The following is a 25,372-nucleotide window of genomic DNA, read 5'->3' on the forward strand; positions in this document are numbered from 1 at the left end:
GGTTTTTGTTTTCACAAGCACATTCTTCCTACTTCAACATAAAACTTGGATTTTCCTTCTGTCACACAGCTCTGTAATTTGAGAACCCAGTAAATTAACTGCTGTAACAAGATCTTCCTTTTACTGTTTTTAAAGCTTACTCAAAAATCTTCCACTCTTACTCCAGCGCGGTGCCCGTACAGGGAGCTGGTGGGCATGGCCATACCCACTGCAGCACAAGGGATTCAAAGCACTCTACAAATTAGGTTTTCTTGCCTAAATCCTTCAGTTCTGCAATGGTTTCAGTGTGGCCATTTTCAAAGTTTTTTTTCTGAAAATTGCCTTCAAGTGCAAGTTTTAATACAGTTGTGAGAGGTTCCTTCACAGCAGAATTAAAGACCTGATTGTCAGTTCTGTTCCAGAAATAATATTAGTAAAACTTATAGGTCCTGTGGCAGTTTAAACTTTGTATTTTAAAAATCTGTGTATCTTCTGTAGTTGCAGAATAAATGCTATTCCAAAATGCCTTTTTCAGTCTAAGGCCTCAGAAATAACTTGGTGTCTCTTGAGGTAGAATAGAACAGTTTGGCTGGAAGGGATGTACAGCAAGCATCTAGTCCAACAGTATGTTTTTATGGCATAAAAGAAAAAAGTTATGCCTACTGTAGGACTTCACTCCATTGTAATTCAGACACCCTACTGCACACTGTGGTTGAATACAGACACCGCAACTGTCGTTTAAGTCACATATATAAAATATAATTACAGGAAATGGGATCCTAAAAACTGACATCCAAACCCAAAAGATTCCCACTCTGATTCAAGGAAAACCTCTACTAATTTTCTGTAAGAGGTGGCTGGATCTTCAGTGTCAAGCAAGAAGCGAAGGAGAACAGGATTTTCTGGTTCTGAGGTTTGAGTCAATTCCCCTCCTTACAGATCATGCTGTGCCATGTCAGGAGCATGTCCTTTTCGTGAGGTCAGCGGGCATGAGCTCTCTGGCATACATACTCACATAAGCCTTCTCTAATATTCACCGAAACATAGGCAAAAATATTTTGGGTTTATGGTTAACCTCAAAAAAGAGGTCAGAATCAATCAGGGAACCATATTAAATCAACCAGGACACAAAGATGACAAACTTTAGAGCTGTCAATCAAAAGGTATCTACTTCCTACTCCAAGAGGGTGACTACTTAATACAGATTTTCTAAAATAAAATGAAGTATGTACAGCTAATAAAATGCTATTGTTGTAATCTCGTTTAAAAAGCTCCTGCAAAAGATTTCACTCCTTGATATACTTAATGTGGATTTGACAAGTTTGATCCAAAAATGAGCAAAAGCAAACTGTAATAACAAAAGAAATATCCAGGAGGATGAGTGGAAGTATGTCCGTGAAGATACGTGATAGGAAACTGAATGCAATAGTCTGAAAATTAAAATCAAATGGATAATTCATTAGCATTGAATGAATGAAGATTTAACTGCAGTCTCTTGGAAGTGCTGGTCACAGCCATGTTCTTGACAGGTGGCATACCTGAACCCAAATTACCATCACAGGAAGTCTCAGGAGAAAAAAAATCAATGGCATGAAGTTAGAAAAATGTTCCTTTTCAAATCTGGTAAGGATCTCTGGTAGGGTATCACAGAAGAAAGGGAGAAGCTGGCCATTCAGTTTAAAAGAAAATTTTTGTAAACTGCGAAGATCATCCTTTGACTCTCAAAGCTGACAAAAAAAGATTAAAAACCCCAAAAGCATCAATGTCTATATTGGCCTAAAATTTCAAGTCTCTCTAACAATGCTACATTTAACAATGTTTATTTTAGAAGATAATGGGTTGTTTGATTAATTTTATCAGTCGATCAGCATACGATCTGTAATTTCCTTTAACTGGTTTTCATCCCCACATCTTGAATACCCAGGGGAAGCTTCATTTCTTCTGGAAGTCAGTCTTGAAGTAAATTGTCCTCATTTTCTACTGAGATCTGAATTTCAGTTTCTTTTTTCAAGGGGTTTTCTTCTTTGGAAAGGGGAATTTCTTCCCCTGTTGGGGAATAAGAGGGAGCATTTCCATAATCCATGCTTGTTGAACTTGTCTGTTCTGGGAACTGGGAATTGCAGTCTGGACTGCATACTTTAACAATACAAGTCACATTCACCTGCGTTCCTCCGTTACCAGAATGTTCTGTCAAATAAACAGAAAACACATTAAACACAGAAGAATGAAACCCAAAACAGGAGAGCTGGATTCTTTATCCAGTGCTTTGACTTCAAGCTAAAATAGACACTAAACATCGTCTTCACTTAATTTAGGCAAGGTGGTGGAGTTGGTTCTATAACATTTTAGGGGGTTTTTTGTACCATAAAATCCACATGTCATCCTATAAATAAATAAATACATACATACATACAGAGCCCTGGATCACAGCCAACTCCCTACCCATCTGTTGCCATCTCAGATGCTTTTGACAATGTTCTTTTCTTACTGCTCCCTTTGGCTCTTACTCCACTCACAGATAAGCGCCTACACCATCACACCAATCCCCTAGGCTGCAAATAACTTCTCCACTGAGCACACGCGCTTTACTGTCTGAGGCTGACAGCTAAAATCAATCGCTTCTTGTTTTCAGAAGTTACAAAATACTCTCTGCTGAACGTGAGTCTGATGTTTTATCCTGCCACTTAAACTTCTGCTAAAAAGACTCAGAATCAATAATCAAATGTCAAGGGGTTCTTGATCATTCTGATACATTCTTACCTGAACTCGCAGAGTGGTGTCTGTCTCCGCTGTGAAGCTTACACCCTTCTGCAGCTGAGTGTTGCTGCTGAAATTCTTCTGTTTTTTTCTTTTCATTGTTCTTGTTATTTACTATGCTGAGTCTTGCAGATCCAGTTGGACGATTCAGGGAGCTACTGCTGGACCCAGAAGTTTCCAAGAGATGCTGTTCCTCCTGTTCAGAACTGCTGGAGTTTTGTGATCCTGTATTTCTTGGGGTTTTGTCACACTGCTTTTCTGTAGCGGAAAAAGGCTGGAACATTTGCAGAAAAATGCAAAATGTTAATCTTTTTAACAAACACTGACAAAGAGCTGGTCAGTACTTAGCCAGCTAAAGGAACGGCTGGTAATGGCCATTTGCATAGTGATGACTAAGTAAAATTCATACCAGCTCATCAGGCGTTCAACAAAATGAGCCTGTCTCCTGAAGGCACCTACAGTTCGACACTGATTGCCCAGGGAACAGAGGATCTATAGGCTGCTCTGCTGAACCGCAGCTGTGCTTTGTTGCTGACACAGCCTAATGTCAAGCGAGGCTGGTGCATTTTGTGCGTTATGTAAGTTATCTTACACTCTAGCTTGGGGACCAGACCACCTCATTCTCACTCCAGTTGCCTTTCTGCTGTTTTCTTCTGCTTAGGTAAGACTGCATGATTTCTGTGTTAACTTCTAAAGAAATGGAAAAGATGGAAAGGAAGGAGTGACACTCACCGAATCTGCTGCTGTGGTTGGTGAAGAGTATACAAGGGCTGCAAGTGAGGAAAGAGTTTATTAGCACCTAAATTTGTTTCTGTTACAAAATCTGCTCTCTTAACTACTCTCATCCTCTGCTCCTCAAATAAACTCCAAATGTACCTTTATTACACAGTGTTTGAAAATGTTGAAAGCTATATTGTATTGATTTCATAAATGTGACTTAAATTTAGCCAGCAAGCAAAGAGGACCCTCTACATGAATTAGTAAGTGAGAAAAAGCATTGATGACAATAAACTATGGTCATCACTGTTTAATGATAACATTTGATAATGTCTAATATTTAAATGATGAAGTACAAAATATTTAACAATCTCCAGTAGGAGTACAGCTGTTGCACAGCTGTCCAGCTCCACTAGGATGTTGTATGTTTGGACAATTGTCTAAAATCAGAGGAACAAGAGAGATTTGAATGGGACATTTCCCTTACTCTATCCCTGTACTGAGATTAATTTCACCCCATGTGATTCAATAAAGATACTTTTATTCTAAATACATATTGAATTCCTGGAGTATTTAATTCTACTTTTCTGTAGCTGCAAAGCTTATGTGTTCAAGCTGATTTGACTGAGTTTTCTCTTAGTCTCTCTTCTATTGACCTTTGAAGCTTCTTGCCAATTTCGTCCCAGTATAATAGAGGAACGGTGTCAAACGCTCCGCAGGGTTTCACAAAGCTACAGGTTGCCAGCTAGTGAGGCAGAAACCTGTAAATCATCGCCTTATCCACTTGAAAGGAAAATAAACTAACTCATACATTATTAGACACCAAAGAATCTCCACATTTGTTATACTTCATCCATAGACAGCCATGAGAAAAGCTTCAGAGAGCTAGCATCTTCTAAGATAGTAATGTTAGTCAACCACTAGGCTCAAATCCATACAAAATCAGGTGACACTCTTTCCCGTATTTACAGATCTGCTTGTTTTCAATTCATGAATCTTACCTTTTTTTTTGGAGACTACACAATACCCCAAAATAGCGATTATCAGGACCAATAACAATGGCCCTGCTACTGATCCTGAAATAAATAAAAAAGATATATTATTTAGCAGGTGGATCTGATAAAGTATCTAATTAGAAAGAGGTAGTTTTGTAGCTTCTGTCCATGGCTACAAAAGCTAAATTTACAAATACCAGTGGTGTTTGACATTCACATTTGATGCCTCTGTTGTCAGATACCAACATCTCATTTCAGTCTCCACCACTTCATAAAATCGAATTTTCCTTTCCGGAGAAGTCAGGACAGACTTTTGGCCTCGGTCACAAAACATGTCTCTAGGCTAGCAACAGTTTGTTAAACACACGGCCAGGCAGCCCAGAATGCTCCTAAACATACATGCCTTCCAGACAGGTTGTGAACAGGAGAGAACGCATCCACACCTGTGAATGCCACAAGGACCTCCTGTCTTGGGAAAGGCTGCCAGAAATCTCCAGACTTCTCACCAGGGAGTTTAAGAAGTCAGGTTTGCCTCAGTCCAGAACCTAAGATACACCTTTTTCTACCAGCTCCTTCACGGTAGCAGTTCTCAGGAAATGCTTTGTATAATCTAGTTTGGGGCTTTTTAGAACTATTTCCAGCATTACAAAGTCTCCAGGGTAGCGCAGATGCACAGGTAAGTACTGCGCCACTCACTACAAGCAGTGTGATACTGAATTAATTCAGCTCTTCTGCAGCTCTGAGTACAGGTCGTTGGTCCTAGAAAGAAGCTGAACAGTAAATACAAACTTGCTTCCTAGCCAGACAGAAGTAACTTTAAATGAGTTAACAGCTCACCGATGATGTAAGACACGTCAGTCACAGAGTTTGAAGTGACAGGTCGAGTTATTTTTTCAGGTTTGTTGGAAGGCAAGCTTTGGGTCAGGAGCAGGTTCAAAACAGTGTGAGGTAGAACAGTGGCAACCGCTTTTCTTGAGTCACTGCAAACAGTGTCATTCACGCTGTTTCCAGGAATAGCCACTGATTTACAACTGCAAGAAACAAAAAGAGAAGTTAGGAAAGAAATCAGCCCTGTGCACAGCTGAGGTTGCTATTAGACAGAAACACCGGCTCACACTGTATGTGGTATACAGCTGGTATCGTAAGATTCCTCACGTGAAAAAGTGCCAGGAGGACAAGGTTTGCATTCTGTATCTGTGCTATCTGTCCCTTTAAACAAACAGAAAAACTCCCGTTAGTCAACTAGTGAGAAACAAAAATGAATAATCAAGGTCGGCAGTACAGATCCTGGAAGTGATACAGAGGCAGTAGACAAAATACAGTCTTCAACTGTATAGATTAATCTGAAACACCCACCCAAACACAAATCAGAAGATTCACTGGCTGTTAGTTTCGTGCCCATCGTAGTCAGTCTTTTTCAAAGACTATAAAAACCCATCAAAAGGTTAAAATATGGTACTGCAGACAAAGCTGAGCTTTTCCACTGGTCCCTGGCAGACTGACCACCTACTCCATTCTGTTGGAGCTCTGTATCTTTTCAAATGATTCTTAGTTTCTTAAAAATACTCAGTGTTCCACCTCTTTGAATAATATTCATCATCTTGAGACAGCTACATTATCAGAGCGGTGAATTTCACCATCTAATAAAAACAGATTAATTCTGCAGGACAGCATAGAGTCATCATTATTTACCATAACCAAAATTCAAAGCGAAGCTCTGTTTCAAGGATTTCAGGAGGAATTAAGTGGTTTTGAATCTGAGTATCTTTATAGAATAAATCACACAGCAGAGCAAAACAAAGGAAGATTAAGTTGGATCGGGGAACTTTATGATATATGGTAGTAACAGATAGCAACTTCTTGTCCCTTTGGATATACCTCTTGAGAATACTGTTGCTCTAATTACTGCCTACTCGCTAAGATAATGCTTGCACTAAAAAGAATGCATAACTGTAAGGAATTAAAAGGCCATATTCCTGTAAATTACTGAGTTGGAGACAGGTTCAGAAATATTTATGCAAAAAAAATAAACCTCTTCATAGAGTAAAACTGTTTTGTGTGTGTAGAGAATTAAATTACCTCTTCTGGAAACTCGGTAACCTTTTCCACATTTTTTATGCACTTTACAAATTTCGCAGTACCCAAATATTTTCGAAATGCAGTACTCATTGGGTGGGCAGCTACAGATTCTGTCCTGTGATTTAGTGCATGTCTGATTCTGCACAAATCCTGTTTGTAAAACAAGAATAATGGAAGATATCATTAGCAACATATAAAATCATAGCCTGCAACATTTCAAGTTAATATGAGGCGATGTTCACGTACCATAAACTGAAGACAATTTTGCAGCTTCTGGCTAGTATACCATTGTAAAACAAATACATTATATGCCCCAACATCTACATTTTCAGAAGAGTTTACTCTATCTCTCTCTCACTCGCTCTAGGAAAGGAGAAATTTGCATCTATAGAATGCACATTTGAAACTCTGTACCTATAGTTGCATTATATTGTATCATAACCATAAATATGCAAATTTGTGTTACCTGTGTTCATCACTGCAGTATCTGGGGGCCACACCAAGATCTGCAGTCCATGCAGATCGTGCAACTGTATCCAAAGTGATTGGGACCTTATTACAGACATTTTCATACTGTAATTAACCAGTTTTGTAGGATTATCTATTTAGATGAGACAAAAGGTAAAGACTGTATCCTTAAAACTTACTTGCCAATGAGCCAAGTAGATAATTTTCTACACTAGTTTCTGTTAGAAATGGTGGGCAACAGTGTGACTGAATTTGTTAATGCATGTGTTCTATTAGACTGATCTACAGACGTTGGTACAACCTTATTTATTGTTTTGCTGCTTTAACAAACTCATCCAGCATGCTCTCACTGACTATGCTGCTTTGCAAAAGAAATAAAAATAATATAGAACTATCACAACTAGTGCTGGCTGTTGTCAGTTCAGCAGACAAACCGAGATGACTGGATGCTGGAATGTAATTACGCATTTACCTCTGTGCAAGTCAGGTCTTAAGCTCCCTGGGCTGGAAAGTATAAGCAGGAAGTTACTCTGCTGCTGAAATCTGGATCCATTTTAGCGATGCAGTGCCTTAGTTCCCAAGAATGTAAGATTGGCGTCACATTTTTAGGACTTAGAAAGAAAATGGGGCAGGGCTGCCTGCAAGGCTTTTCCCTGGTTCTTTTCCACAGATCTTACCAGTACCAACAGCATGAGAATGGGACTACATGAGTGACAGACAAAAGCACCTCGTTCTCTTATGGAGAAAAGACTAAGTTAAACCAAGCCCAGCCTGAGCAGGCTGTTAAAGTCACAAATGCCTCTTTAGCCACCCAAGCCTACCTTTCCTGCAGGGTGGCGAGCAGGCAAAGCACTGCGGAGACCGATTCCAGATTGCTGTGTATGTGTTAGGGCTACAGGGACTGCACTTTGTGTCCACAGTGTGACTGCAGCTCTCAGTCTTGTATTCACCTATTAAAAAAACAAAACCAAAACAAACCAAACAAACAAACAAAAAAAAAAAAGCAGAAAGCCTCTCATTGGAAAAGATCACTAGGAATTGTTTAAGGTTAAGTTTCATTCTTAGCTGTAGAAACGCCTTCCCTTCACTGCCACTATCAGATTGGTAATGTACACCAAGTACGTATTGACTTCAAGGAGGACTGCATGTATATACAGGGAAACTCTGATTTGATTTATGTTGTTCTGGTTTGACCCCCTTTTCCTACATTCAGTTCAGTGAATTCCAGACATGTTCAAAACCAGGCAGCCTCAATCCTTAACAAAACCCCTGAACATACACTTTGATGCAGCCACCATGGTACATAAACCAAACTTTTCACCCTCCTAGAAGCTGTGTTTTGTGGCGACACACAGGATGGCTTTTCACACCGAAAGTCTGGCATGTGGCAGAATGATGTGTCTGGGTGAGGCCCTTACTACCTTTACAGGCAGCAAGTGAAGAAGGCTTAATAAAGTGTTATCACAAATAGACCTGAATTAGAAGTTCACCACTTGTCATTACCGAAGGGACGTGAGCTCACTCATTTCCCTTCAGCTCTTCAGCCAACCCTAACACAGCAAAGCAGTCAGTTTCCAAAGCTACTGGCATTCCAGACAAAATCAAAAGCTATCAAAGGTAGTTTCTCCAATGCTTCTCACCAACAACAGAGTTCAGTGCAGCGGTGGGAATAAGTAAATATGAGCTCCAACATACCCATTTTGGAGAAAGGGAAACACCTCAGTTGCCATTTCCCCCTTGCTTGAAAGGAGGAAGATAAAAGTCAATGTCTCATATCCTGTACAGAAATATCCTGGAAAATATACTCAGAAAGCAGGAGTAACACTTAAATTTTTTGGAGCTGCTTGGAGAATCTCTGTTCTGCAAAAGAATGATCCCTGGAGGCGAGCCATAGGAATTATTTCCAAAGACTTTGTTTTTCCGTGTACTTACTTGAAGCTTAAAATTCTGCCTCCCACATCCTGCTAATGATTTAGGCTTCAATTTTTCATAAATTACAGTAAAAAAATTTGAATTCACAATGAAAATAATGATTTTAGACTTGTTGTCTAAACAACTTGTTGTCCAGAGTTTGTTATTCTAAAAAATAAAATTAAGGAGGAATAGACAGAACAGTACAGACCACAACAGAAAAAGGTTTTACCTATGAATTACCATCTTTCATCTGTTGTGTTTTTAACAAAGGAAGTTTGACAGGTCTATCTAGACATTTTCGGTTAATTCAGACAACTGTGACTGCTTCAGCACATACTGATTTCCTGCTTAAACTTCCGGATCTCTCTGACAGAAACTCAGCATTTATGGAGACAAATTTTGCTTGCTCAGCATGTAATAAGAAAAAAAGGCAGATTTTTGCTGTGTCTAATCTAGTAATATAATGACAACTCATTGCAAAAACTCTGTTAGCAAAATATCCAAACAGCATTACTGCCCCAAGAAAAGCCAACCCACACAACCACATTTCGGTAGTCATCAACTTTTGATAACAAAAGATCACTAATAATTACCACTGGAGTGTAAGACATGACACCTCAAAGCAGACAGTTTCTGTATTCTTGCACCCAGTCTCTGATTCTGCAGTGTCTGATTTACAGTAAAAGACAACAAAACTCCTTTAATGAGCTATTATAGATTAAGCTCTCCAATGGAAAGCCCCCCTGTATGAGTGGTATTATCAAAGTACAGAAACTAAGCTCTACCTCATGTCCTGTTTTACAACGTTTTTCTTATTAGCGGGCTTGGGTCTGACACATGTTGTCGAATTTTTGCAATTCCCTTAGCAAGCTGTTGCTCCCACCCCAATGTTGACTTACAAATACTTTACTCAAAATACCAAGCAAAGCTGGGCTTACAAAAGCTCAGCAAAAAGCTGGGCTTACAAGAGCTCAGCAGCCTACCTCCTGATAAGCCCTGGCCAGGTGAACCCTGTACGAGAATTCCAGTTCTGGTGAACAATGTGTCTCTTTTGCAGATGGGTTTTACGTTCACAGCATTTCATTGTCTTCCAGCTAGAGTGCATTACAGCAGCAAAAATCCAATGTTCTTCCGATATATAAGTAATCAAAAGGTGCTATGCTTACCTGAAAACTGACTGAATTTGGCTGTGTAAAGTAATAATTTGAATTATAACCTACCTGGAGGGCACTGGCTGCAACATTTATTAAGTTCTTCCTCATAGAATTCCGTGCTGGGATCTTTGCATTTTGCAAACTGTGGTGTATAAGGCAATGAATATTCCTAGGAGAAATTAATGGAAGATCATGAACCACAAGTCCATTCAAACTGTAGAGATTCAAAAAGAGACAAACACTTAAAGATCAGTGCAGTTCCGACCACCTTCCTTTCCTAGGCAGTGATGTAAGCCTGATGAAACAGAAAGCAGCAGACGCCATAAACTGAAGGAGAATGCACAGCTTATAAGCTACTTGAGACCATTTACAGATTCCTCTGTTTTCCAAAGTTCCACAACGAACAGGTGATTTCTCCAGATTTTATGTTCAAAAGAATGCAATGGAACTATGGGATCACACCTGGTCACCACAGCATCCCCTAAACCAAAGGACTAAGTACCTATTCTCATTTGCCATGATTCAAACCCTTGACAAACACTAGTGAAATGTAAATTCCTACTTGTGGGTTTGTGGGGAGAAGCATGTTCTGGAAGTGGCTACGTACCTTCTTTCTTAGTAGGTCTACTCCCTATACATATTTCGAGCCCCATCTGAAACTAGAAGATTGACTTTGCTCCTTAATTCCCTCAGGCCTCTTGAGCTGGTGGACAAGGGAGCTGCAGGTCCAGCACTACTGCAGTGCTTGAAGGAATCTTTCTGTTTCCATCAGTGGGTGCCACGAAAGGCCACAGGGCACTATGCTCCATTCTCTACTGCGCTTACGTTCATTACGTCCTCACTTACACCCATGTGCTATCCAGGTAAGATAACTCACCCCTTCAGTCAGAGGACCTGCACTATTAGAACTGTTTCACCAAAGGAAAGGAAAAAAGGCTTTTCTCATTCCAGATTACTCTGTGATTCCTTTCTGAATGAGAAAGGCCTTGATGTTTTGAAAATGATGCCTCCAAAAACTGCACTGCTGCTTCTGAAAAGGAGCAACTGGCTGCAAAACATAATTAGAAATAAAAAACGCTACCTATCATGGCAGGTCAAATGTGCAAGAAATAGTCACAAAATACAATGTGCCTTATTTTCAGCTCACGCGGATCAGCACAGCTCAATGATTTCAATGAACAAGTGTCAAAATATTGGAGGACCTGCAATTTATTTTCAAAGGGAAAAATGTAGTCACTCAAAAGAAAAAGGCTAATGTTAGATAGTACAAGCGTAGGAGTTTCCTGCTAGATCAGAAAGATGCTGTTCAAAAAGTATGTGACGCTGCTCAGCCTTCTGCAGTCTGAAAAGACCACTCAATGTATAATCTACACACATTTAGAGAAGTACTTTTAAAAAGTATTACTAAAAAGAGAAATCAAAACAGGAACATGCTCTTGAGACGCCGGTAATGAAAATATCCTTCCTCCTTACTGAAAAAACATGTTGATTATCTATTGTGTCTTCATATTACGGACAAAGTAGAGTAACACTTCCCACTCTCAACAATCGCTTAAAGGAAACCCAACATTTTCTTATGCAGCTTGTTGAAATACTTTACTTTTTACCTAGCTGTATAAAAAAAAGGATTTTGCCCATCTACTCAACGGTCAGTGTCTAAAAGAACCTTTCCTGAGAATGTGAAGGCAGAGAAAGGCATTCTTGAGTTTCAATATTTATCCCAGAAAAGAAAAAAGGAAAGAAACCATTTAAGTAGGAGTTTCACAGCCTCTATTTAAAACGCTGTGAAAGCCGGTAACGCTGACCAGCCATCAGGACAATTCTGGTCTCTCCTGATCGGTCAGTTGAGCTCAGGACTAGACTGGGGAACTGGGGACAGGTTTCACTAGTACCAGCCCCATTCTCTCACAGCCCGATCAATGAGAAACAGTCAAGTTGCAAACTGAAGAACAAACTTTGTAAAGATGCCTGTAACAGGCTAGAAACTGTGATGGAGTGGGGAAGGATGGAAAAAAAAATTCTCCTTAAACACTAGAGCAGGTGAAATAAGAAAGAGCTGCCAAGCACAAAGTGCAGTTTTCAAATTCTGCTCTTTGTCTTTTGATGAGAAGGAAGCCAGGTTTGCAGGAAACATGCTGCAGCCTCAAATACCTCCAAAATCTACTTTGGCCTCCATTTTTGCTTTCCAGTTAAAAAGGCTTATTTAAAGGGGGCTTGCATGAGGACTGAAGTAAAAGCAAGAGGCTCTGCTCTCATCAGAAGTATTTTTAAGTTACTTTCTTGTTTATTAAAAAAGATCAGGTGCTGTCATCACATTTTTGTAGTCACTATGATCAACTTCATTAAAACAAATACTTGAGAGTTTTTTTCAAATGTAAATGTGAATGTAAAACTTCACTGCAAGAGCAGACACAGGAAAAAAAATGTGGAGAAATAAAATAAACCGCATCACATATTACCCTGCTGGTGAGGCTTCCTGGCAAAAAATGCTCTTATCTTCTGCATTACCTGTTGTAAATACTGCCCTGTGAGTTAAAGACACAGGAAAACCTGTCGGTTGATGGGTTCACATCTATTTCTCTTAAGTTGTGCTTGAAAGGATCTCTCTACTGTCTGATAGAATCTCCCTGAAATTTTATCTGATGATCTGTGGCTCTCAGTAACATACAACTGACAATTTCTTGCCAACTGTCCTCAAAGAACATTATGGGAAACTAAAAGGGAGTTGTAACTCGCATAGATACAATTTCTATACACACATGAGCTCAGCTTTGTTTGCACTGAAAGGATGCCATTACTTTTAGTAGTTACTTCCAATGTAAACTAGTTTAATCAAAGCTGTCAAGGCCAGCAGTAAAATCTCCTACTCTGACAGAGGAATTGCAGGCCTCCTAAGTATAAAACTTTCCTAAATTTCTTGGCTACACGACAACCCCAGTTTTTCTAGCCATCTCACCAATTTGACGGGCTGAGTTGGGCAGTACAATGTTTGTATCTGGCATGCAGATCCGTTGGCCACTTTGGGCTGAAAGACTGATGAGTAGGGCCAGATTCTATTCCGCAAGCCTTGCATTTTGTTACTGTTTGTATCTCTCGTAAGTCCTTATTTTGCCTTCTGCTTTTATTGATTCTGTGTTCTGTTAGCAAATTGTCTGAAGGGAAACTAACCTGATGTTGCTTCTTTTGTTCTTACACCCTTAGAACTTGTCAGATTAGGCAGTAGTGTCTAAGGGCAGCAGACTTTTAGGGTATTTACACAAACAAAATGAAGACTTTGTAAGACTCGATCTAATTTGACAGGTACAAGTAGAAGTATAATGCCATATCTATCTAGCAGCAGAAGCACAAACATTATTAAACATGAAGTTTAGTCTAGCTATATACCCATTAATCAAATTAAGCAATCTATTTTGACACAGAAACTAGTGAACTATGCTTGCCTTTGACTACACAACTCACTAGGGAGATTTCTGCAATGCCTGTGTATTAAGCAATAACTAAGAAGTTAGATGCAAAAAGTCAATGACTCAAGACTCTCTCTCCAGAGTGCCTGAATTGTTTGAATCAGTTTTCCCATCTGCACTACAGACACCCAGTATATAGGTGACCTGATTTGTCACTGGGGAGGAATGGGCTAACAGCACTCTCCACGCAGCTGAGAGGTTAGTACAACTCTACGTAGGCACAAGTACAATGTTTCCAAGATTCCCTATATCCTACCCCTGGAAGATAAAAGGAGTGGAGAACATGCCTGTATCTCATGATTTTCAAGCCTGCAGCTGTACCTGTGCTGTGTGGAGCAGCACTAGTAAAGGGAAAGGGCCTGCGGGGGTGGGGGGGTGTCCCCAGTTGTACAGAGACCAACCACAACCGAGACCCCAGTCAGCACCAGAGCTGAGCCCATGTCACGAACTACAACACAAGGTCTGGATTCAGACTTCTTCCAAATTGGAAGAGCTTGAGCCAATGCACCAACCTGGCTCTACCTATTGATAAGGTCGTTCAGGTCTCAACTACTCCCAGCCTGTCACAATTTTACGGGCACATTTAGGGTGAAAGGAGAGTTAAATCCTTTCCAATCCAAGCCCTTTGTTCAGCAAGAAGCATGACAAAACTTCACACTTAAATTCTGGTGGTAAGATCTGCTACAATTCTGAGACTCTCCCTTCTTTATCTGTACTACCCTACCCACTCCAAGGTGTTCAGTAAATCAGGTTCAAAATACTATCACCTTACAAAAACCAGGGCTGAATCAAAAATTAGTGAGAAGCAGTTAAAAGAATTACTTTAACGTAGTATCAGCCTGCTATAGCACCCAGTGCTCCTTGACCACTACATAATTCCAGGTTCGATACACATTCTGACATCCTCATCTGGTTTCACTGAACCTTTTTGCCTTATCAAGGCTAAATTAATAAGATTAAATAAACTTGTAAATAACATACACATCCTAAGAAAAGGCAACAACCTGTACATCTCAGCAGCATTTCCATATTAATCTTCACAACCCAGGACACTTTAAAATCAGATAGAAAAATACTATCACTATACCAGTACAGCATGCACACCATCAAAGTCAAATAGATCCCATCAAGCTCTTTGGTTTAAACAGTTAAAAGCATTCATTGCCAAGGAGTGGCACAGCTGGATACAAAAGAGAACAGTCGCAGCTGCAACGCATCAGGTCTTCGATGTGAATTAAAGGGCTTTTCTATGTAAATAAGGTAGTTTAGGGAACCACCAGGGTACAACAAGCTCTTCCTGTTTAGACAGCGGTGTAAAATACACGCGGATTTACATCGTGCGCTTGCCAGACCACTCACAGTTTTTTACAAATATTCAAACAAGCCTGAAAAGCGAACCCATTTCCAGTGAAAATCCAGGAAAAACGGTTAGTCATCGCTTTGGGAAGGCAGGAAATAACAACGGCATAGCCGCAGGGAGCCCGGTGCGCTGTGAACAAGTCCAGGAGTGGGACTCGAGGCTGCTGCGAGCGCCGCTCCGAGCTCAGCGCAGCCAGGAGCAGGCGGGTGGTCCGAGGGACCGCGACGGCAACAGCGAAACGGTGCCCACGGGCTGCACCCCCCCGCAAGCGCTACGGCGGGGGGCTGCCGCACCACGGCAGGCGCCGGACCCCGCGCAGCCGGTGCAGCCGGAGCGGCCCCCCCGCCCCCAGCCCCGCACTCACCCGGCCGCCCGCGGCGTGGAGCAGCGCGGCCAGCAGCGCCCAGCGCGGCCCCATCCCGGGAGGCTGCCGGCGGTACTGGCACGGCACGGCACGGCACGGCGCGGGGCGGGGCGGGGCTGGAGGCTGCCCGGCCCCGGTGCCGGCGGGGAGCACCGCCCCGGGGCCCCCGCAGTGCCGGTGGGAGCCTGGGCCCGCCCCCACCGCGGGGCAGCGCCGGTGCCGGCGGGCACCAGAGGCACTCGGGGTGGCGCTGGAGGGGCGCCCCGGGCCTCGGGCCGAGTTTGTGCTCCCCCAGCCCCGGGACACGGCCCTGCCGCCCGCAGCACCCGCCCGCGCCCCCCAGCCCCCTTACCGCACAGGCAGGCCTGCCGCTACCCAGGAGAAACTCCGGCTGACTTAACAGCTTCCTAAGTTTGGAATGGCTCTCTTCCAAAATATTTTTCCTGCAACTGATCTATGTACTGAAATTACCAACAATGAAACATTTACATATCAGACAAGAAAAGCATGGCTAGGGCTTAAAAATCCATGTCATTTTTTAATTCAAAGATGACCAGCATTATTAAACCAACTGACGACTAACACATCTGGCAGGTGCAATGCGTGTGATTCATCTAGAAAGCTGTTCCAGCAAAAAGGGTGAATTCCTATACAGAGGTGAAGTACACAATTAGCTGTCATTACAGAGCATCCTTCAACAGTCACAGCCAGGTGAAGGGGGTTACTCACAGTTTGTGATACACAAATTGGTGTTCTCTAAAATGAGCAGAAGTTCCTGTATTTTTCCACAATGAGGCATATGCACTGGAAAACAATGAACTACCCTGACGGGAAGCGAGGAAAGGGTGACCGGTGTTTGTCCCGCACAGTTGTTTCTCCTCCCTTGCATTGCTGTTTTATCGCAGTGCTTAGTGACTTGACCTTCTGTTGCACAACAAGCACTTAAACCAAAAAATGTCAGTTCTGTTTCCTTCTTCACCTCACGTCTCTGCTGCTGACATGGCGATACTGATAGTCAAAAGAAATTTCGATCTGAGCATTAGGAGCCGCTTATCTTCTGGAAGAAAACAAGTGCAAACCCAGAAGTAGGCAGAAAGGATTCACTAATCGCCTCTCTTGTGAGACTCGGTAGATGTACTGAAATAGACACTGGCAGCAGTTGTTTTTAGAAATTATCTTATGATGAATTCAAGAAGTAAGTACTGGAACTAACACCAGTTGAAATTACAACCATTTTCAAGTGTACTATAGGCACATTATCCACTGATGAAAGTTAGTGACTAGATCCCATAATGCTGAGATTCTCCCACCTCATCTCTGGGGCTGCAGTTCCAGGAAGTATGAATTTCTCCAGATTTATTTCTTCAACCACAAAATGTTGATAACATACATTCCCTTATACTGTGAAGCTGAACGGATAAACAAGATCCAACGGACCTACTACATGGAGATTTTCAAAAAGCCTTTGATGAGGTTCCATGCCTAAGGTGGTGGGAAAACAAAGTTGTCATGGGATTGGAGAAAAGGTCGTGTTATAGGTTTGCTAAAAGGTTACAGGATACAAAAGTTATGGCTGTTTAAAGGGCAAGAAGGAAAGAGCATAGCATAATGGTATTTTTTTCAGGATAGAGAACAGTTAGCCGGGGGCATTGGTGGGGCCAGTTCTATTCAGTATCTTCATCAGTGAGCTGGCGAAAAGAGCGCCCACATAGCGAAGGCAATACTAAACATATCCAGGTAGCTACATGACATGTAGAAGGCAAGTAAAGCCAGAAGGAGCTCATAAAAAGGTGGCAAATGAATGCAAGGCAATACATTTGGGGGAAAAAAAAATCTAAACTAAGCATAAATGGTGCTGAATTCACACCTAGTAACTAGCACTCAGAAAAGCAATCTTAAGAGTCATGCTTGATGGTTCTCTTGAAATCAACTGCTTAATGTGCACAGGCAGCCAAAAAAAAAGCAAACAAAATGGTGGGCATCATCTAGAGAAGTACTGAGAACGAAACAGAAAGTATCATTTTGCCACTATTTAAAACCTTGGCCCAATCCTCTTCTTCAGTGCAGCGCCTGGTTCTGGCCTCCAGCTGTCCAGAAGAATGTAGTGAAGTTAGAGAAAATGTGGAAGAGGTCACCTAAAATGACCAAGGCAGTGGAGCATCTAACTGACGTGAAGAATATAAAAAGATGGGAACTCAAGCTGGAGACTGAGGATACAATCAAGGATTGTAAAAGCAACTCAGTATTGCACTAAATTCTGTAATACAAGAACTAGTGGCACTGAAATAAGAGGTCAGTTTAAAAGTGGTAAAGTACTTTACACAGTACATGGTAACTACCTGTAGCCTGTTGCCAGAGGTGCCTGTGGAGGCAGATTGTCCCAGGAAGTTCAAAAGAGAGAAGAAAAATAAATGGTAATATGAATGAATACTAAAGGCTGGGATAAATTCTTTTAACATCCTTAATCCAAATACAGTTGACACTGCAGAACTACGAGGAATGCAAACAGCAGATATTAACCAGGCTTGTGTGCTCTTCCTAAATAACATCTCTTACTGAGACTGCCAGAGATAGTGTGTTGGGCTCATACTACTATAGTCTGGCCCAAAAAGGTGTTTCTTATGCCTTTATGTTCCCTTTGTGTGTTGTAAGGGAAAAGACATTGCTGTTGCACAGCTGTTATTACAGTATCCTGTCCAGGGTAAAACTACAAAGCAAGTAATTGTTTTTGTGGTTCCTTTTTTTGATTATTAAGGCACACTTTGTCATCTTGCTCATTTTCCACTGTCCTGTGCAAAAACACAGTCAACACTATTACGTTTACAGTTATCAAACTAGCAACATGAAAGACTGAGAAATAGCATAACACAAGCCAGTTGACCACAAAACAGATTTTTTTAAAAAGAATAGATATGCAAACCAGCATCACCCTGATTATGAGCAATTCTAAAACAAGCAGATATTAACAATGTTATAGGAAATAACTGCTGTGCCTGTTTTTCAGTCTTTTCTTTTTGTAGAAAAATAGTTTCTTTTCTTCATTTCCCTTTTTACAAACTCCACGCCGGGCTAAACCCATAGTTCATCCAATATCCAAATGTTCAGCCAGTTTGGCTTCCATCAGAAGAGGCCATTTTGTACAGTTATCAATGATCTGAAGTAGTCAAAAAACATGAATCAGACTTCAAAACTTAGAAAGAATGGCCTAAAGTACAGCAGACTTCAATTAGGTTTATTTGCCTTCTGTTTTCTGAGCCTGTGAGGCATCTTTTGATCTTATTTCCTCAAGAGACATAATGTCCACAAATTTAGGAGTTCTGTTTGTGTTCAAGAAAACTGAAATTGTCATTACTTCCGGTCAAGAGCAGAGTCCTTAAGAAAAATATCAGATACGTGACCAAATTGGAAGTGCTGGTAATACTGGAATAGAAACAACATATGAAATATGACTGAGTCTCAAGCTTAACTCTGAATTCTAGCCAGAATTTTCATAGCTAATAGAAGTTCTTGGGTATAGTTTTCAACCCATTCCTTCATGCAAAGAAAGCAAGCTGTGAAACTTGAGTTGACATGCAGATTTCCTCTAAATTTTGTAGGTTTTATTCAAATTTGTTTCCAGCATAACACTGGGAGAGAGAGGAAAAGAGAAATATTTGATATCAGCTATGAAGGCCAATGGTTTGGATGATTCCTCTCATTTGTTAGATGAAATAGGTTCTAGCACTCCTTGTTCGAATGTGTTTCAGTGTTTTTCATGAGTTTTCAGACAACCTAAGGCACTAAGTGTTTACCTCCCTTGTCATAGATTCAGGCTTAGTGTCACGCTGGATGTTTCTGTAGCTTCACACATCCCAGTGGGTTACCATTTTTCAGTGGCAGTGGTGGGGTGGTGAAATTCCTTTCCTTCCTCTTCCACAGGAACCATTACGTCATTCCCTGGAAAAGATTCTGTTTCCTGCTCTGGATAGTGCATTGCCAGTTCCTCTTCCATGCTTTCCTGGGCATCAACATTACTTTCACATCCTCTAGCAGCACAGTTCTTGCCACTAGGCACTTCTGAAACGGACCCCACAATAACAGTGTCAGCCTTCATGATGTATATTTTTTCTGAGGAGGAAAAAAATAGTGCTGAGCGTAGTTAACAGTCACTGCTGACCCTAGAGATGGTTTCTTTTCACGCAAAATTTTTATTTGGTACTCAGTTTTTCTCCCCCCACCCTCATTCTTTTTTTTTCAGAGGCATACAGATCAAGCCCATCACTGTGGAAACACAGAATTCACTAACCCACTAGAGCTTTTAGAATTCACACATTGTAAGTTGTCTATTTTGCTGTTTATTTATGAGGTGCTTTTAATTTTGAAATAAAAGCACCGACCATACCAAGTGATAAAGAAGGCCTGCACATTTTATACTATACTGTCTGTTTTTGGACTACCGTCAGTGGGACTCTGGGCATTTTAGATAAAGTGGATCTAGGTCCCATGTGATGAAGCCACTGCGCTATAGCTAGGACTACAGGAGAAAGAGAAATTAGAAAAGGCAGTAAGATATTCATGAGAGGCTGTTAGAAGAAGCAATTAATCAGGATCTGGGTAAGACAGATAAAGAGAAGCCAAGGTTTATGGTCCTGCTGTTTCAAGAAGCAATAATAACTGCATTAAAAGCAGCCTTTGGGCAACGATCAGCACTGTACAGAAATTCTGGGTAATTCTCTGGGGTCGTAGGACCAGCAAAGAAATGAATTTCTTCCCAGCAGAGAATCAGACACAAAATTTTCTGGGATAGACTTGAATCTTGTGTCCAGCGTGTTGGCCCTACTCCTTTACAAAAGGTAAATGAGGCCTTTGCTATTGCTTGGACAACTACATTCTATTCAGAAGGATGCTTCAGATCAGACACTGTAGGTTATTGTAGGAGATATTTGGGTATGGTAAGTCAGATAATCACATTCATCCAAAGTCCATCACTCACAGAAAAAACAGAACGGGCATTTAGTAAGGAAAGGTTGGCCCTAGTAACACCAAAAAACCCCCCTTCAAATAACCTCGAAACTGGGTTTGGAAACATAGCCAGCATGTCTCATGTAGACTGCATCTTGAGTAACGATTCTCCCCCTGTTAGTAAGCTTCCTTGCTTGACTTTATCTCCTACCCTATACTGTAGTCAAAGACTTTATGGGAACATATGGGAGACATTTCAAGCTATTACTGTGAAACCAAAGTGATAGCTTGAGACATGTGAAGTACAACTCTTGTTAAGTATTACAGAAGCATCTTCCAGCTGACATATTTTGGATTTAAAATTTCTTTTGCAAATGTACATCTTCTGGAATGAAAAAGAGGAATACGAGCATTCTTCTGTAAGGTTCCTAAGTGAGTAAGGTAAATGTGAAAACAAGAAAGTGTTATATTCAAATGAATAGATACACCAGAACTGGCGTGTCAAAGGTTGACTTGCTGTCAAAGGTTCTGCAGTTTCAGCCCCAATCTTTTTAGAAGCTTTGGACATTTTGCAGCTTACTAGTAATCTCAGAATGATGGTTGAAGAACTGAAAAGGCAAGAGAAAAAAAAATAATCAAGACTCACCAATTCGATTATTCGTGTGGTCTCTCACTCGGGAATCAATAGGGCAATCTGGGGCATTTCCATTGCTCTGTGTCAGGTCAGTCAGACTCAGGTGAGGACCACATGCTTTTTCTGTGCTGGAGACCAAGTTATTGTTGGTTTCCAAAGGGAGGGTCCTGTCAATTAACTCCTCCTCTTCTGGCCTACTGTCAGTAGTCAGTATGATCTGCCAATACAAAGAGGAGAGGAGAAGTGGGGTAAATGTAAAAACAGCACTGTGAAGACTGCAATAGGTCTACCGAGTCCTTCTGCGGCAATCAGAATAACATAACGTACTTCATAGCACCACTGTCACAGGGAGTAAAAAATTGCAAAGTGCTTAACTGACACAGGAACATAAGCTTTTTCGAACTAGGTTCCTGTATCACTTAAGGCCATATTTTAAAATAACGCTTCTATAAGCTGAATTTTTTATGACATTTGCAAGAATGTACCTCACTCCCACTGCAATCCACTTTTCTGGACCTGCTTGGATACTTTGGTAAATTCCACTGCCTTGTCTGCCATTTAGATGCCGATGAACCTTGCAAATCCACCTTTGTCATTTTGACTTTTTGCCGCAAGCCTGACGCTCCCTGGTCTGTTGCAGAGTCTGCTATCCTGTCATACAGTAGCAGCTGCATTCTGGGGGGCTGAAACTTGGTAGCACTTTTCAGCAAAGAGTGTAACATCAGTAAGAAAGATAGATGCTGGAGGTAAAAATTTTAAGGGATTTGCACAGAAGGAACTTATAACAAGGTATTTCTCATATTTAGTTGTGAGATAAGTGTCAGAGGACAAACCTGTACAGGTATGTGGTCATATAGTGAGAGTCAAACAGTTAAAACTGAAAATATATGGTTTAACTTCCTCTTAGATTTCTGCAAAGACCTACCATTCTCCTATGGAAGAACAAAACAAGCCAGAGGTTGAACTGGTTGAACTTCAAAATGGAATTGCCTCAGCAGAACCTCAGGTAGGAAAACCAAGCTCAGACTAGCTATTATGTGAAGAATTAATTCCAAACAGTGCTTTAAAAGAAGAGCCAGAATCTAAGACAGGTTAAAGGTCCTGCATGACAAATTTCTGATTGTTTCTAGCTCTGTTTCTGTTTCTACAAGGTTGGAAAAAAACATAGTATGATCTTGAAATGTGCGGCTTAAAACTCTTGCTCACATCTGACGTCATTATGAAAGCAAGAGTGTAAGCTCCCTGCAATTCAGGAATTAGCAATGACGCACTGAAATTACGATAACTGATTGCAACCAGATTTATTAGAATAATTAGTACCTTATATGTGTGCAGATGTACAACATTGAAAAGCAAACTGATTTAAAAAAAAAAAAAAGGAAGGAACAGTCTACAGAGTGTTTTAGCAGATATGGACATTTAAAGATAACAAGCCTAATAAACTGAGAAGACTCAAAGGATGAAAATAGCTGTAATTTCACTGCAAGTGGAGTAATCAGAGCTGTGATGATTTCAGCAGCTCAGGAACTGCTTTCTGTTGTTACCGTGTCAACTGATGTTCGTCTTGTTCACCTGCAAACTATACTGTTAAACCAGAAGCAGGTCCTGATGGGAAGTCTTCCAGACAAACAATACCCACTGTGTACCTATATTACAGTCATGCCAAATCCTGGAAAGAGGGAAGGCAATATGGATGGAGACAAAAGAGGACAAATCCCACTTGTGTGAATGGAGCAGAAAGCTAAAATGGGACTGACAGACAGAGTTCTCCCAGAAGGTAGAAAAGGCATGTTCATCCTGTGATTTGGGGGCTTTTCCCATAGAATGCCCCATGAATGGCCTAAGGCCAAACCAAATACTCCCTTCATAAATAAGACTGACAGTATCACGTTATTTAACACCACATGAAAGATAGCCCAGGACATAAAAATAGCAAGCCCTAGTACATCCAATCACTGCACCTACAGGATCATGTGTTACAGGGGAAAGTCCAAACAAAAAGGCTGGCGCTCTTTGACAGGACATTTAAAAAATATCATTATTTACATTGGAATAGAAAGCGATCTGTTTTGGAATATTGTTCACACTTACTGCACATTTGTTTGCTAGGTCAGAACCTGCAATGGAAAGAGAAAAAATTATCAGAAGAAAATTCACAGCAATCAAAAAAATGTTCATATTTGCTCTGAAAGATCACTTAGCCATCACCTACTCCACCACCCAACCCACCTGCGTTATGCTTTACCACTGAGGGCACCCTCCTGTGACATGGCTGAGGTGAGCAAGCAACATGTTGCTGCCAAGATCGTGAGCTCCTGCTCTCCCCAAAGCCCTCTGCAGCCATCCCTGTCACTCTCCCCACATCTCCCAATACTCAGCTATTGAAATGATGAACTGATTAAACTTTCTAGATAAGCAGAAGAAAAGCTTATTTAAAAAAAACAACCAACAAAGAGTAAAAAATGTTAATAACTTTCTACTGCATTAACAAGTTGGATCAATTCATTGTGTGGTCAGATGAATATTAAGGGGGTGGGATTTTATGCAAGGATGGAGGAAATGAAGACTGGGAAAGAAGGGAGCGTACAGCATCCTTCTGCAGCACCATGAAGCTAGCTGGGCTCAGGCCTACTACCTTAATTTTATCCTGACATGCGGCCACCTTTATTTTCAATGTATCAGTTCTATAGTGCTTCACAGTAAGAGTTTCTATTGTGCAAGGCAAGTAAGGAAGCAAAAATCCCATTTTGAGAAAATTAAGCCGCACACAAGAGGGTTTAAATTGTATTCCTGAATAAAGAGTATGAAAAGCTATGGCGTGTGGTGAGTAGGAGAGTCTAACACAACAGATAAAATAGATCACCCGATGAAAATGGAAGCACTGAGAAGGATTAGTTAGTTGGCCAGGATGTGTGCCCTCCAGGGGACCCGGCCAGGTTGCCGGGGCTCCCGCCCCCGTGTCGTGGCGCACACCCGCGACACCCAGCAGTGCCCGGGGCACCCACCCAGCCGCTCGGGTGCCGTGGGGGCAGGGCGCCACCTAGCGGCGCGGCCCGCCCCTCGCGGCGTCAGGGCTGCGCTTCAGGTGTCAGCAGAGACGTGCCCTTTGACAGGAAAAAACCTCCACGGTTCAAGTTAAAATGCCATAAAATTCCATATTAAAACTATCCACTTATTCTTTAGAGAGATAGATTACAATTCCCAGCCCATCAGTCACTCACCTTGAGAGCCGAGCCCGGATTTGTGTGAACTGACGGATTGCAGATGTGCTGAGAAAAGAAACCATTCATTTAGTAAAACTAAATTGTACAGGCTTTAACAGCTCTACCGCACCCACAGGTCTACAGCCAACCTACAACACGCACATCCTGCTTTCTGTAAGAGGGAATGTGGTTCTGCAGGCACACCCTACATGAAACTAGGCAAAGCTACAGAAAGTCAGTATCAGTAAAAATCATTCTTCCTCTCATGCTGAAAGTCCAACCCCATCCTTGGAACCAACAAATACTCACAAAACACTTCAGGTATCATTTAATATTAGTGTCTGTGCTGAGAGAAGACTCTTTCCCCACCCATCTTTTAGTATCTTCCTCCCTAAATTCAGAGCTGCTTCAGACTTTCTCCCATGTTCTCCAACGTGCTGCATGAACAGTTTGCCAAGAACCCTTATCTGGCCCGCCTTCACCAGGCAGTGGTGAACATTCTCTTCCCCAATGACTCCACAAAATCTCGGGATTTTTGAGTTCCCAGCTGGCATACACTTGGAGATCAAACAGCATGCTATGTATTGCAGCTTTAAAAACTCACGCTTTGCTTTGAGGATGAGGATCCGCTTCTTGCAAACCTTCCGTTTCCAAAATAACAGCATGCCCACAAGCAGCACTATCACAGAGAGAACCACTCCCCAAAGAACTAGACCTATAGCACACAGAAAAGGAAAGGGAGTACAGGAAAGGCTAAGAAAAGGCAGAGGGGAAACTATTAGCAGATCTATGTGTTCGGACATAGGTCCATGGACATCATTTCACAACTCATAGGGGATTTGCTGGAAGCTTCCACACAAAAACTGCATTTACCAAAAATAAATCAAAATAAAACATGCTAGACAGAGTCAATACTTTGTTACCTCCCGTCGTCATCCCCTCCTTGGCTGAGGTGGGAAAAGTGCCAGCCAGAGCTTTCTCCTCAGGAGTTGAACTGGGGTTTTCAGTTGTCGTGGCACTTAAAAGGATACTAGCAATGGTCACCAGGCTCTCCTCAAACCTCCTGAGGTCAGAGTTATTTGTTTCATTGCTGAATCTCACGGACAAAGTGCTTGGGATGAGGTAGGTGGGCAATTGGTCCAGGCAAACCTGATCGTGTGTGGCATTTCCTTCACTTACTGCTACTTTGTTTAACTTGGCACAGCTAGGGAATGAAAGAGAACAGCTCATCAGCCCAGAGGAAACTGCCATGGTACAATGTGAGAGTGTTTTCCAGGTGCCAAACATCCCTTTGGTCATTTTCGTACCACCTGCAATCGTTGCTTTACCTTCTTCTCACCCCT

General features: G+C 41.5%; 2 protein-coding genes across 5 annotated transcripts in view; both read right to left on the reverse strand.

Moving 5' to 3' along the window:
* Window positions 1–1,782: 1,782 nt before the first annotated feature.
* TNFRSF1B (TNF receptor superfamily member 1B) lies at window positions 1,783–15,365 on the reverse strand. Its single transcript, XM_080380851.1, has 10 exons — window positions 15,252–15,365; window positions 10,130–10,232; window positions 7,817–7,945; window positions 6,528–6,677; window positions 5,564–5,657; window positions 5,286–5,479; window positions 4,455–4,529; window positions 3,469–3,506; window positions 2,740–3,010; window positions 1,783–2,166 (listed from the first exon to the last, which is right to left on the reverse strand). The coding sequence occupies exons 1-10, from the start codon at window positions 15,303–15,305 to the stop codon at window positions 1,928–1,930; spliced, it is 1,347 nt and encodes a 448-aa protein (XP_080236977.1). The 5' UTR covers window positions 15,306–15,365; the 3' UTR covers window positions 1,783–1,927.
* Window positions 15,366–15,551: 186 nt separating this feature from the next.
* TNFRSF8 (TNF receptor superfamily member 8) overlaps window positions 15,552–25,372 on the reverse strand; it is a 36,947-nt gene continuing 27,126 nt past the window's right edge. For 3 of the 4 annotated variants that reach the window (XM_080380841.1, XM_080380839.1, XM_080380842.1), the window contains 6 exons: window positions 24,953–25,233; window positions 24,634–24,744; window positions 24,048–24,095; window positions 22,873–22,943; window positions 20,839–21,043; window positions 15,552–19,358 (listed from right to left, as the gene is read on the reverse strand). In XM_080380841.1, coding sequence (XP_080236967.1) covers window positions 19,111–19,358; window positions 20,839–21,043; window positions 22,873–22,943; window positions 24,048–24,095; window positions 24,634–24,744; window positions 24,953–25,233 — 964 coding nt within the window. In that variant the 3' untranslated portion in view covers window positions 15,552–19,110. The remainder of the gene's footprint in view (window positions 19,359–20,838; window positions 21,044–22,872; window positions 22,944–24,047; window positions 24,096–24,633; window positions 24,745–24,952; window positions 25,234–25,372) is intronic. The other variant, XM_080380840.1, reaches the window with a different exon arrangement.

This window comes from Falco punctatus (genome assembly GCF_963210335.1).
Source record: "Falco punctatus genome assembly, chromosome: 3".
Classification (NCBI taxonomy): domain Eukaryota; kingdom Metazoa; phylum Chordata; class Aves; order Falconiformes; family Falconidae; genus Falco; species Falco punctatus.